The 14,592-nt window shown below is 41.4% G+C and overlaps 1 protein-coding gene across 2 annotated transcripts in view; it reads left to right on the top strand.

The window, feature by feature from the left end:
- Positions 1-14,592, top strand: part of ZCCHC2 (zinc finger CCHC-type containing 2) — a 62,803-nt gene that overhangs the window by 11,965 nt on the left and 36,246 nt on the right. For both annotated transcript variants that reach the window (XR_003973115.1, XM_030335732.1), the window contains exons 2-5: positions 4,387-4,498; positions 7,323-7,399; positions 9,682-9,753; positions 13,818-13,930. Coding sequence is in view for 1 of the 2 variants with exons in the window: in XM_030335732.1 (XP_030191592.1) it covers positions 4,387-4,498; positions 7,323-7,399; positions 9,682-9,753; positions 13,818-13,930 (374 nt within the window). In the remaining variant the exon portion in view is untranslated. The remainder of the gene's footprint in view (positions 1-4,386; positions 4,499-7,322; positions 7,400-9,681; positions 9,754-13,817; positions 13,931-14,592) is intronic.

The raw sequence follows: 14,592 nt of genomic DNA, 5'->3' as shown, positions 1-14,592 counted from the left end.
CTCCCAAATCGTGAGATCATGACCTGAGCTGAAGTCACAAACTTAACCAACAGAGCCACTCAGGTGCCCCATCTTGGCATTTTTAAATTTATTCTACATCAGGGGACTAAAGGAAACATGTAGAAGATTGTTAGATGAGCCAAAATAAACTCCATCTACAAAGAACAGAAGAACGGTCACATTGGCCTCCTTTTATTTGTAGATGGAGTTTATTACCAGAGAAGAGTGTCCAGCCACTTGACTGTTTCACAGACTTTCCCTACATTTGAGACACCCCACGTCAATAGTTGGGATGGATATGCATGTATAAAACTGAGATCTGAGTAATCTCTGGGATGAACGACCTGTCCAGCCTGCCTGTGTTACGTGACATGTGGATTTGAGCTAACTAGGAGCTCTTAGTGCAGACATGCCATGGACAGAAAAGGCTTTGCTCAGATGAGTTACAGAAAGAAGAGCACACACATTCTAATGTATTTTGTGTTCCTGTGCATATTTTGCAGGCTTAGAATTTTTAAGCTTCATCTTCTTAATCCAAGCAGAGAAAAATTCTCCACTTTTCACTTGGTCCTAACACTTTCATCTAACTAGTCTTTGTAGAATGCCAATTCTGCCATGTCATCTATCGTGTGTTTTCCCAGGAATCTGAACTTGATAGAACAGTGGGTGTAATTCCTGTCTATAAGATTCCATTAAACCAGTAGTTCCCATATTTTATGGCTCCCTTCCCCCTACTCAGAGTTAAGAAAGCATATGTGACACGTGGCAATGGGAGACGGAAGAATGGAGAGTTATTCACCGTTGAGATCAGTAAACTTGATTGTGACCTCTGTGGCTCATGAGGCATTAGATTATAAAATTTACAATTTTATTAGTTTAATAAAAATTTAGATAGTTTCTAAACTTAGTCTAAGTGCTATAAATGGTTTTATAGTATTGATGCATGCTGACATTTGTGAGGGGTGGGACTTAATTAGTAGGTATTTTGTGGGTTGATGAACTTATGTCCTTAGATAGAAACTCCAACTCCATTTTTCTCTCTAGGTTATTAAATAAGAGGCCTTTTCTTGGCTATTAAAGTGTGTAACTTGGGACTTCAAAAATGTGATCTTGATTGTGAAGCAAACTACTTTCTCATCGTTGTTTCAATATATTTGTGGAGGCAGCGTAATAAAATCATTTTAAACATAAAAAAAAAAAAAAAAAGAGGTTAGAGTGGGAGAGAGCCAAAGCATAAGAGACTCTTAAAAACTGAGAACAAACTGAGAACAAACTGAGGGCTGATGGGGGGTCGGAGGGAGGGGAGGGTGGGTGATGCGTATTGAAGAGGGCATCTTTTGGGATGAGCACTGGGTGTTGTATGGAAACCAATTTGACAATAAATTTCATATGTTAAAAAAAATAATAAAAAATAAACATTTTTTATGTTCTATTGTGGTAAAATACACGGACATAAAGTCTGCCATTTTAACACCTTTTTGAGTGTAGCATTAAGTCCATTCACATTATTGTGCAGACATCACCACTATCCATTCCCAGAACTTCTCTTTTATCCCAAACTGAACGTCTATATCCATTAAGCAACTATTCCTCTTCCCCTTTTTTTTTTTTACTCTAGGCCCTGGTAACCACTATTGCTTTTTTTTTTTTTTTTTAATGTTTATTTTGGAGGAGAGAGGGAGAGAGCCAGAGCAGGACCTGGGGAGGGGCAGACAGGGGGAGACAGAGAATCTGAAATAGGCTCTAGGCTCTGAGCTGTCAGCATAGAGCCTGATGCAGGGCTCAAACCCATGAACTGTGAGATCATGACCTGAGCTGAAGTTGGATTAACCGATTGAGCCACCCAGGCATCCCTGCTGATAACCACTATTTCTACTTTGTCTCTGATTGTGACTATCCTAGGTACCTCATTTAAATGGCATTACACAATATTTGTCCTTTTGTGCCTGGCTTATTTCACTTAGCATAATGTCCTCAAGATTCATCCATGTTGTAACATGTATTTTTTAGGCTGAATAATACTCAGTTGTGTACATATGCCACATTTTGTTCGTCTGTTCACCCGTCATTGGGGCATTTGAGTTTCGACCTTTTGGCTATTGGGAGTGATGCCACTAGGAAAAAATCATCTGCTCAGGTTGTTGCTTTCAGTTCTTTTGAGTATACACCTAGGAGTGGGATTCCTGGATCATATGGTAACTCTTTAAGTTTTTGAGGGACTGCTGTGCTGTCTTCCACCACGGCCTCACTGTTTTTTTACATCCTTGCCAATAGCTGCTGTTTTCTGTGTTTTTGGATTATAGCCATCTTAATAGGTGTGAAGTGGTATCTCATTGTGGTTTTGATTGCATTTCCCACATGAAGATTGTTTTTTTGCATATTTTGCTTTTGTATTTGAAGGTGTTATTTTTAACTTATGAACCACATATGCGCAGTATAGAAAAATATTCTATAAAAGATGGTCAGTGTATTCAACTAAACTTCTTCCAGCTAACACAGGTATTTGAGAGGATTACAGTGCTTTATTCATATCAATTTGTGAAGTCCTTAGAGCAGTATTAGGCCAATGTGGTTTTAGTCCTTTGCAGTAAATGATTATATGGTCTGGAATAGGATATAGGTAAGTTTGTTGTTAGAAGAATTCCTGTGTCTGCCTTTTACTGTAATTTTGAAAATTGGTGAATGCCATCATGTTAAATGTTTTGGAAATTGGATGTTGACAAAGAGATCTTTGCTTTCCTTCTCATTGAGTGGTTCTGTAGAGACAAATACTTATTTCTTCGAGTTTCTACAGGAAGACAAACTATAAGGCTGAAGCTTAGCTCCCAGGAGTATCTGATGCGATGCTTTATTCCCAGAAATAGAGCTATAACCTGGCAGCCCAGACCCAGGGTCAGGCCAGCATGCAGGATTAGACAGCAGAACAAAATATTTTTTTTTTTCAACGTTTTTTTTTTTTTTTTTTTTTATTTTTGGGACAGAGAGAGACAGAGCATGAACGGGGGAGGGGCAGAGAGAGAGGGAGACACAGAATCGGAAACAGGCTCCAGGCTCTGAGCCATCAGCCCAGAGCCCGACGCGGGGCTCGAACTCACGGACCGCGAGATCGTGACCTGGCTGAAGTCGGACGCTTAACCGACTGCGCCACCCAGGAGCCCCAAAATATTTTCAATTAGGATTCTTGGGAAGCGTAAGGTCTTCTCTTTACTTCATTTCTAAATTTACACAATTTTTATTTACAAATTTTTTTAATGTTTTTATTTATTTTTGAGAGAGAAAGAGAGCGAGCGAGCATGAATGGGGGAGAGGCAGAGAGAGAAGGAGTCACAGAATCTGAAGCAGGCTCCAGGTTCCAAGCTGTCAGCACAGAGCCGATGTGGGGCTTGAACTCATGAGCTGCGAAATCATGACCTGAGCTGAAGTTGGAGGCTCAACCGACTGAGCCACCCACGCGCCCCTACACAATTTTTAAAAATCAACATACATTATTTATTGCAGATTTATAGAATTGTAATTGTCTCTTGAAACTGAGGTGGTTTTGGTCTGAGTAGTACTTTGAGATTCCAAACGTGAAAGGGGTAAGATGTGAGTTGTGATAAAGAACTGTTATTAGTAAGGCTGTTTTATTTTTTGGCTTAATCAGTGTGTTGTGATAACAGTATATACGTGCCAGTGCTTTGGTTCTGGACAGGTGTAAGGTTAGGAGGCCTCTCTGACTCCCAAGCAGCCGTTCTCCTTGGAGTAAAACTTCTTCCAGTTCACAGATGACCGTGATGGGCTGAGCAAACTCCCGAGCACCCAGTCGCCGTTAGGTGGTTTAAACATGACTAATTTACTACAGTAAACTCACTGTCTGTACACATTCTTATTCAGAAAGATTTGGCAGATCTTGATAATAACCTTTTGTAAAACTTATCCCTACCAGAGCATCTTGTTAGATTATCACTAAAATCAAGCAGTGAATAAAAATTGCTTAGTAATTAATGTAAAAAATACAATTCCTGTATATGTGGAGGGTTAGCATAGAGGAGAGCATCTTTTATATGTGTTCCTTTGATTCTGATCACTTTGGTTAGACTTGACATCGTTGGGAATTTTGAGTAACAACGTGCAATGTGTCCCAAGAAAACTGGGACAGTAAATAATTGATAGAATATTACTATTAAGTGAAAATAAGTGTTGATGCTTCTCTTTTTCCTTACCGGTGAATACCTTTTACAATTTGTGCCTTTCTGCCTTGACTGTGTAATCACCTATCTGGTGTCTAAAATTGCCGTGAAGATAGTTTCTGTTAAAAGCATAAGACTTGACTCTGGTTTATTTGGACGGAGTTGTCTGTTCTCAGTCTGTGGAGTGGATGAACACGTGCCCCTCTTTCTTCTCTAGAGTGACTCCGCTCACGGTGACTACCTGCAGAGTCACGAGGCCAGCATACTGGCACGAGCCCTGATACCTCATGACGGACTTCCTGCGGCGCCGCACAGAGCCCAGCGAGAAGGTAGGTTTTCTGTCCCCTTACCGGGGACGGCTGCAGAGCACTGTTTACGTTGGTTGACCCAACTCTTCTCCCTCTTTTTTTGGAGTAGAGAAATCTACAGGTCCTAGGTTTGGCTCAGATGCCCGGCCCCCACTTTTCTGAGTCTGCATCTGGGCTCCTGCTTTACAGCACTTGGCCCAGCCTGGCTTGCGCCGACCTGGTTCTGCCTTGTGGTCGGTCGCCTTAAGTCTAGTTGCACACTTCTGGAGGGCGGAATCCTTAATGTATTCCTAAAGTGTTTGGGAAAGTGCTTTATCTGGAGAATGTGCTCAGCATCTGCTGAAAAAAGAAATTTTACAGAAGTTCTCTGTTAGAAAGTGAAGCCGTGTGTTACAAGTCTATGCTTCCTGCAGAAATGCAGTTTTCAGGAGGACTGGGATGGTGGCATTGGAAGGACGTTGTCATCTGTAAGGAAATGAGTTCACATGCTCACTTCTCTTCATTTTTGGGAGTCCATTACCCTGGGCGAATAATTGTTGAGGGGAAAACAGAGATGGAAAGTGTATGTACCACCTGGGCGGCCTCAGATGTGTACCTCACGCTCAGTTATAGCAGCTTAGAACGACATCATTTTGTCTTCTTTCGGTCCCATCAGTCATCTTTCTTGTGTTGTACATTTTTCCTCATTCAGGAAAAACAGGTATGAATGAATGTTTAATGTTTAAAAAAAGTTTATATAATTACCTATTCAGGGCCATTCAAGACCCTTAAACTACTTGACTCATAGATTCCTTCAACCAGCCCCGCTGCATCTGTGAGTAACCTAAAGCAGAGTTTGCTTTTACAACGAAGGTCTTTTTCTTCTTTTTTTAATAAAAATGCTTTAGGAAAACAAAAGACTACATCCAAATGCTGACAACCGTAAGGTGGTACTATAGGTGACTTTTCTTATGTTCTTTATTTTTAAACAAATGTGTGTACTCTGTGCTTCTTAGTTTTAATTTCTGAGGGTTGGAGGGTCTCCTGTTACCAGCCATTCCCCACCGTACTTCATCTCCCTCCTCTTGATTCCGATCGGTCATGACAGGGGTAACTTGAGACCAAGGCCGAAGACCCAGCCACGTTCCCTTACACATAATGCCCTAGTGGTCCCCTGCCCCTTACTTATTAGCCCGCCAGTTTGCAGAAGTGGAGCTGCTTTGTATTTCTGAATGTAGATTAGTTCAGACGGTTTTTCTTAAATAGCATCGTCCCTCACGGAAGGTAGCAGGAAAGCTGTTGAAAGCGGCAGACCCTCCCCTCCCCCACTTAGCCGCTGTTGTGCTGCCGCTGGTCAGGAGTTGTGGGCTTCTCACCTGGCTTTTGAGATTTTCTTGCGTTTCCATCCTCAACATTTCTCGCCCACGGCGGCGGGGGTTGGGAATTATCCCAGAAGCGGCCATCAGACACTATATATTTGGAAGGTTGGCACAAAATACTGGTAATGGTATCTCCTCGGTCTGTTACGAATGCTTACCAGCGAATTTCTGTATCTTATGTTTCATTGCCCGCAGTCCCTGATCTAGAACAATCTTCATTCTTCCTGTATACTTCTGTTACTTTCTGTCTTCTGCTTCATCTATTTTAGCTTCTTCCTCTCCAAGTAAATCCCTTCCTTTCCTTCTCCATCTCCCGACCCCTGAATTTAACAGGACCCCAGTCTGTGGAGTCACTCTCCTGACTTCTTCCCTGTGACCTTTATCTTGTTCATTACTGCCAGTCTCATTATTGCTTATGTGCTGTTTCTTCTATTTATACCCTGAGCAACAGTTTTTTTTTTCCCTCCCTTAAGTCCTTATATTATGGTTAGTAGACTGGCTCTCTTCAATTTGTAAAGAGATTTACTTCCTGAAAGATGATGTTTTCGTTATTTATTTATTTTTTTAATTAAAAAAATGTTTTTAATGTTTATTTTTGAGAGAGAGAGAAAGAGAGAGAGCACGTGAATGGGAGAGGGGCAGAGAGAGAGGGAGACAGCAGGCTCCAGGCTCTGAGCTGTCAGCACAGAGCCTGACGTGGGGCTCGAACCCATGAACCGTGAGGTCATGACCTGAGACGAAGTCAGAGGCTTAACTGACTGAGCCATCCAGGTGCCCCAAGATGATACTTTTATTAAAGGATGTGTAACATGAGTAATTCGGGGGATTGCACATTTGCCTGCTTCTTCATTAACAAGCTGATCATCTTACCTAGTTCAATTCAGAGTTCCTAATGTAACTTATGACCACGATTTTATCTGTGTAATGCATTGTGAAAAATTCTGCTATAGTGAACCTTCATAGTTCATTTTAACGTTTGTAATGCCATTATATGATATTAAGGGTCATGTTGAACAGTTTTTAAATTCCCAATTGGAAAGAACTTTTTATCAGTTTAATACATTACTTTTGAAGGTTTTTTTTTTCAATGTAAACAAAAACTATACCTCTTTTGGTTTATACCTACCAAGCATAAATAATTGAATAAAGTGCTATGTTTGTGATAATTTGAATAACAAGCAGTTTTGAAGATTGTCCTCTAGAAAACGAATCTTTATTGTAGGTGCATTTTATTTTATTTTATTTTTTTGGTGCTCAGCGGAATGCTTGAAACTCTTTAGGCACTCAGCATGCTGAATGGATATAGAAAAAAAATTGTGGATGAACGGCACATTGCTATGCTTCTGCATTTTTTTGGTTTTTTTCATGGTTTAAGACCAGTAGTAAAGATGAAGATAAATAGCTTAATTGTTCAACATTTGTCAATGGGTAACTGAAACACGCGTCTAGTCTCTGTAGAACACGTCAGCATGTTTTCTTTCTTTCAGCTGTGCACATCGAGAAGATAATGTTGAAAGGAGTCCAGAGAAAAAGGGCTGACAAATATTGGGAGTACACCTTCAAAGTAAGCCCCTCTCGCCCCGAATAGATGTCCCATGTACTGTTAAATGACCTTGTGGGGAAAAATGAAAAATTGATCTTTGGAAAAACTTACAGTGGGTTTGCTAATTTAAGAAGAAGCTGTATGTATACGTAAGTTTGTCCTTACTAAGGGAATGTACTGTTTTCAGTATGTACTGCATGGTTTGCTGAGTTTTTAATTGTGTCACATTGAAATTACTCTGATGATTTTATTCAAAATAAATAAGAGCCTTCAATTTAAGGTGGAAGTTGTGTCTTTAAAAGTAAAAGTAAGCATTTTCACTAGTATTTTTTAAATCAAGATCACGGGCATTGTCTTTTCCTGGAATGGTTTTTCCCTGATACTTTTCTCTTCCTCTTCTTTCTCCATGAAGGTTTTATTCCCTGGCCTTTGTTGCCTTGTCCTCTCATCTCTAATTGCTTTCCTGTCATGCTGTCCTTCAGACAGCTGTCTAATTAACCATAGAGTCCGGCTCTGTTACTCCCCATGTCTCCCTTTTGCCTGTTGACTGTAATGTGGATTCCTTGTCCACGTCTTCCTTATTCCTCCCTGCTTGGGCTTCACTGTCTGGCCCTTTCTCCTGAGGTTGGACTGAACGCCTTGAAGCCAAACGGACCGACGCCACGTTTCTGTGCTCCCTCACTTCAGTTCCTCCCCAAAGGTATTGCTTGCCACACTTTAGCTGTACCTTTGTCACCAAGTCATTTCTGATCCTCCAGCAGAATGTGTTTCCATTCATTCAAGGCATGCCACCATCATAAATTTTCCAGACTCTTCTATTTGGGTTACATGTTTTTCCTCTCTAGTTGGTTAGTATCTAATGGAGAGCAGGAATCTTCATCCTCCGTCATCCCGCCATATCTGACTTGCTTAGTATGTTTGGTGAATGAATTTCAGAACTCTGGCTTCTGCTTTGTGGGAGACGTATCCTCAGTTTACAAATTTTAAATCCTTATCTCTGAATGTTTTACTTAACCTTTTTGTAACGCATGGCATAAGCCGCCGTGCTCTCTTCATTCAGTTACACTAGCTCTCCTTTTGTTGCTGGAGCTCTTAGCTTGTTCCTTCCTGAAAGCCTTTTTCATCCCCAGCTTAGCTCTGGAACAGTCTTCCCCAGACCATGGCACAGCTCGTGTCCCTTCAAGTCCTAGCCTGGCTTAAACGCTCCCTCCCGTGAGGTCTTGCTTGGCACCCTTCTGACGTGCTGTCCTGCTCCTGTGCCACGCCGTGTTCATTGTCTCTGGAGCCCTGCTCACTGATGGGAATTCTTAAATATTCGTTTGTTGTAATCGGTCTCCACGAATTAGACCCTGACCTCAGCCAGCAGAGACTTTGGCTGTCTTGTCCCCTCCTGTGTCCCTTTCACTGAGAACAGTGTCTCACATAAGTAGCTGCTCAACGAACGTTGAATAATTAAAAAACATCTAAAAGATGTGCCAGTTAATAAGGATATTTGCTTTAAGGGTTGGTAGATACAATTTTGCATCTGTTCTTAAATATCTGATTAATAATGGTATGATTACTTGGTGAGCCTTAGGCATTTGCACAGTTTGAGTGTCTACTTGGCTCAGATAATTGTAATGTAGACGTTATCAGTGGACCGTCACCAAGTCCATGAAATTCAAAGTGTCTGAGAGGTAAAATGGCATAATAGATTCCAGTCTGGCTCTTCTGCTCACTTAGGGTCACGTCTAAGTACATTAACCATTTTGAATTTTAGTTCCTCCATCTGAAAATGGAGGTAGTCAGACCTGCCCTCCACACTTTAATAGGATTTTAAAGAATTGAGGTAAAGATGAAATCTCTTCATAAGCCATAAATCCCCATAAAAATAATACTATAGTACTTACCACAGAGGAGCAGTAAACTCTAGTTATTTCTCTGAAGAATTTATATGTAATAAGTTCCAGGAGGTACAATTTTTACCTTTCTTGGTATATAGTTTTATACCGTCAAGTATCATCTTAGAGTCCTTCAACTTGCCCTTTTGAAAAATTACTAAAATACAGTCACATTTTTAAAGGCAACTTTTTAAAAGAACCATGCGATTTGAAAGGAATTATTAAAGTTTTTTGAGTAGAGTATGTTAATGTACAGTTAACTTTAACAATTTTGAAGAAATTCTGACAATGCCAGATTAACTTTATATTTCTAATTGTTAATCTTAAGATTTAAGTAAGGCCCTTTGTTTTACACATGGCTTTTTTTCATCTGGTTCCCGCCTAAGAAATAACCATATAATATGTGTGTTTTTTTTAAATCAGGTAAATTGGTCTGATCTTTCAGTCACAACAGTAACAAAAACCCACCAAGAACTACAAGAATTTCTACTGAAGGTAAAATTATAGATTTTGTTGTTAAAATGGTTTTTACATAATATGTAGAACCAAAAACCTCAATATCAAAACAGACACCAAGAAGACTTAACCACGTTATATAAAGGTTGACTTAGAACTCTCCACTGTCTGTACAAAATGTCCTGTTATTCTAAACGTAAATTTTCTTACGTTACCGATACAAGGAAACGAAGGATTTTCCATGTTAAAAGAAAAAAATAGGAACCTGATTCCTGGTTCCTTGCCGAGATAACTATTAATGGTGGCAGCTTGCAAGGGTACTTCTTGTGGAAGAGTGCGTCTGCAAAATGAGTTGAGGCTTGTTAGGATTTGTTGTGGTTCTTAGAGGTGACAGCTCTTCGGCTCCGTCTGTGGATTTCCTTAAACACGTGTCCATCGATTCCTTCTTTGAGTTCCGGCTTCCCCTTGTGATAGAGACACAGTATTGAGAATAAGGGATCGTGGAAACATACAGATTTGCAGAAGTAAAAGGTTTCTTAAGTCATTTTGTTCAAATTCGTGCCTGTTCCTTTGACGCTAATTTCATTTTATTGAAGTGTGTATGGATAGAGCTCAGTTTTAAAAGGAGGAAACAGGTTTAAATGGTTAACCAGTACCTTCGCTATTTTACAATAAGCAAATATATTTTAAAGTTTCTTGTTAATAAGGAGATAAAACAAAGTCCAGAAACAGGAAACTTTCCCAACTCGGTTACTGACTTTTGGGTCAAGGTGTGATGTGGTTATTGAACTTACAACATCTGAAATTTTCAGGACGGTGCTGGTTTTTAAATTGCGGGTCTCCATTCTTAAAGCTGAAAGAGGCTCTTCGTCCCCAGCTTGCGGAACTTGGGGCAGCGTGGTAGTGCTGGCTCTAAGGAGGACATTGTTGGATGGACTGTCAGTGTGTTTGTTCCGCTGGAAATACCCAGGGACAGCTTGAATATTTTCCCGCAGCTTACTCTGAACTGGGCCCTCTTGGTTCAGAGATGAGAATGCCTTCTGTTACTTCAGGATAGTGACCTAACTGCGTGTAAAGATGGGAGGGCCGTGCATTTCCACTTGTCGAAGGTCATAAGCTTGTGAGCCATCAGCTGTAGACAGCGTGGTGAGGAAGGAGAGCGAGCCGTGGGAGGACCGGGTGTGTGTGCGCTGTCTTCCAGAGAAAGGAGACGATAGCTCCCTGCTGGCGGTCTGCCTGTTGAAGGCATCTGGGAGGGCCGCCCTGGACCACGGCTGCACGTGCACTTACAACATCTCTTCTGTTTATGTCCGACTCTTCCATCTCAACAGAGTAAATCTATCAAGGTTTAAGGGCAGGTCGTCAAGAGCAGGTGTCATTTGGGTCAGAGAGCAACGTGCTTTGTTTCTTTTTCTTGTGTTGCCCTTCCCGTGACAGAATTCTAATGCTCGATGGTAAGTTGCAGGGATATAGAGGCTAAGGCTGAAATACCTTGCGGTGCCACCCGTCAAGGCCGGTTACCTAACGTGTTAGGGTGGGGGTGCTACCAGCCTATCCCACGTGGTGCTGAGAGACTTAATGAGAGAGCACATGACCGGCTGCCAGCCTGGGGCCTGGCACCCGGCAGAGTCTCTCCTCTTGGGTTTCCCTAAGCTTTGGCTGGTTCTTTGTCTTGACAGATTTCATTTTTTCAGTCCTGCAATTTTTCTGAAAGCTCGAGTGCTCTAAAAAAAGACAGCCCCCAATAACTGATTCAGTCTTCAGAATCATGGTTATGATCCTCCCAGTTAGCCAACATTTGAACATAGAATTTTTCTAAAGTAGGACAGATGCCGTATCAAGTTACGTTAAAAGATTGGCAACATTGTATGCTTCGAGGCTAATTGCCTATTATAAAATATCCCCTCAAGTCAACCACATATCTTTTCACCTTTTTACCTTCCTTTTAAAATCATCTACAAAAGTTAAGAGCAAAACATGTCCTTTTGATAGCCTGTACATACTAACAACCTTTAACTTTTGTAGATGCTGTTTAACTGCACTTACTGTTTGCTATAATGTGGAAGAGTGAGTTTGAGGTCAGTGCTTTCCAGTCCTTTTTTTCTCCGTGTATATGGCAGCCTCTGTCCTCGCATCCAAGCCCCCTTCCCCTGCTGTTGCTGCTTAGAAACTGCATCTGACACCTGTCTGTTTCTCATTGCGAGAATGGCAGCTCCGTGGAGGCAGGGTATTTGTTGCATCTTTCACTGCTATATCCACAGTGCCTAAAACAGTACCTGGGACAGGGTTCGATTTGAATATTTGTTGATTGAATGGATGAGTGTTGAACGAGAAGAGTTACAAAAAGTAAATTATAATGGGGTTTTGTAGATGGTTCTCCATTAGGCCTCAGTGTTTTTAAAGAGAAGCTTGTAATAGTGAGGAGAAAGATCTTCCAGTAGTCTGAGCTGGTTCAAGGCTGAGCTGGGGCCCAGCTCTGGGAGTCTGGGTACTGGAAGGAAGACCGCGAGGTGAGGAAATTCAGAAGGGACTAGAATAGAAGAGACATGATTTAAAGCTGTATTTTTAGCAAATGTGCCTTCCTCTAGGACTGGAAATAGTCCTTGGAAATTGAAGATAAAAACCACTTGAAAATAAAGCATTTTGCAAATACTGATGACTGCATATCCGCACTCTGCCCAGTCACATGAACAGTCATTGACTAGGTGAAAATTTATATACTCTTGCCTTCCTGCACTTAGAAGAACCATCAGTGATTCGATAGTGGAAACATAGTTCCCCACTGAAGCAGGTTTTCTTTGGCTGTGTACAGAAATTCAGGAGATATGTTTAAAATGGGCAATATGAAATATGCCTAGTGTCCTTCATCTGTATTAAAATAGTATTTAAGTGTAAATGTTGAAATAGCCATTTTTGGGGAAATGTGTAGATGCAGAACTTGTTTCTTCCTGTTAGTGATCAGAGGACATGCCCTCCACAGTGGTGCGTGGCCAGCAAGGCCCTCAGCCTTACCGGGTTATAAAAGAACCAAGAAGAGCTTCATTCTGACAAAACATCTTGATGCCATAGTCTCACTGCCTAAAATTAGTAATACTTTATGCTGTTGTTGTTAAATTTTCCATTTCGGAATCGTTGACTCAAAACGCTTGTTTGTCAAAAGAATACTTGCTTTGGGTTCTCCAGTTCAACACGTAAACTGACAATTTGTGTAGATTGTTCTGTTCCTGCAGCGCTTTCGATACTGCGTGAATGGCTCTACTCTTAATGTTAGTGAAAGTACCGGTAATCCAGGAGTTCATTGTGTAAAGACCATCAGAAGTCAAGTTTCAAACATCAGAAAGCTAATTTTATGAATCAATTTATTAGGAATTTTAAGAAGCTAGTTAATAAACAGAATGACTTAAATTTTGTTTTTTAAATAAAAACTTTCTTGGCCCAGCGATTATTTTGTGTGTGTGTGTGTGTGTGTGTGTGTGTGTGTGTGTGTGTCTGTGGTTTCTGGTCCATTGCTGTGAGGGCACCTTCATCATGTTGAGGGAAAGGTTCCTAACCCTTCAATTAGTGCTTTTTATGTAAGCAGGATGGAGAATTTTCACCCCATGTTTCTTTTTATTTGGTGCATAGCACTGGTGGTCTGACATTGCCTGGGATTCAGATGTGAAACAGGAGGTACTAAGGTGATCACTATAAATGCAGGGATAACACTTCACAGAGTACTATTTGAGGATTAAAATAATTGTAGCTACGCTATGCAGAATGTTCCGTTTAACTAAAGAACCTTGGCGTGGGTGTCATTTTCGTGTGGCATGTGGAACTTAGAATGTGAGGGATATGCAGGCGTGTCCCAGAAGCACACTGAATCCTGCCAGGGTTATTCTGCACCTTTGCAGAGCCCCGATGTGTGCCCAGAAGGCAAAAGACTTTCCTAGTAGAAAGATCTATGCTGCTTCAGTACGGGGCCTATGTCTTGAAGATGTAGAGAGGAACTGCTTTGGGATGATTACTGAGCAAGAGACATTTGTCTCCCTTTATGCCTCTGATTTGTAACATACTTAGCAGTAAGTGAGAAACTTAACATTGGCCTTGCGGTTTTTCTTTTCTAGCTCCCAAAGGAAGTGTCTTCCGAGACTTTTGACAAGACCATCTTAAGAGCCCTGAATCAGGGTTCGTTGAAAAGGGAAGAACGGCGACATCCTGACCTAGAGCCCATCCTAAGGTAACAGTTTGCCTGATGCTGTCACCGCAGCATCACAGACAGGTTCGTTGGCAGTGGAGGACTTAGAACGGAGTTTGAGGGAGATGACAAGAGATTTTTTCTGTGGAGTACTTTTTAAAATGGACTTTTTATCTACATGTTATTTTAGGTCTAGGCTCACAGCAGGAAACATCAAACTAATTATTTTTATCGTTTGGCTCTCTGATATCATGAATAATTGCTTCTAAAATCTGCAGACATTCAGTGAACCTCCTATTTTCTCCATAAAATATTTATTGAAAGGGTTCCTTGTCCAAGAACTCAACTTGGGAAATGTTTTTTGTTCTAAGTTGTCAAGTAAGACGGAAGATCAGGCTAACAGGTTGGAAGGTGAAGGGAGATGAACACTCCCTCGCACGCCTGCTCTTCTGTCCGGTGGCGAGCTTGCAGCGGTGATGGCTCAGCCCGGTGATGGTGTGTCCACGCTGGCTGAGGCCCGGGGGTGGGTTGGCCCCCGGAGCACCCTGCGTGCCCGGGCCGTGACGAAGAGGCGAACACACCGGCGAGCTCAGCAACGGTGGCACAAGGTCCTGTGTGGGCAGGACGGGTGTGGATGTGGGTAAATGTACTTGTTTCGTGATGGGAAGTTGAAGGATCTCTTGCCTGATGGCTTGTATTTTTTT

This window comes from Lynx canadensis, chromosome D3 (assembly GCF_007474595.2).
Source record: "Lynx canadensis isolate LIC74 chromosome D3, mLynCan4.pri.v2, whole genome shotgun sequence".
Lineage (NCBI taxonomy): Eukaryota > Metazoa > Chordata > Mammalia > Carnivora > Felidae > Lynx > Lynx canadensis.
Note: the sequence above shows the minus strand (reverse complement) of the source record. Positions and strands in the feature narration are given on the sequence as shown.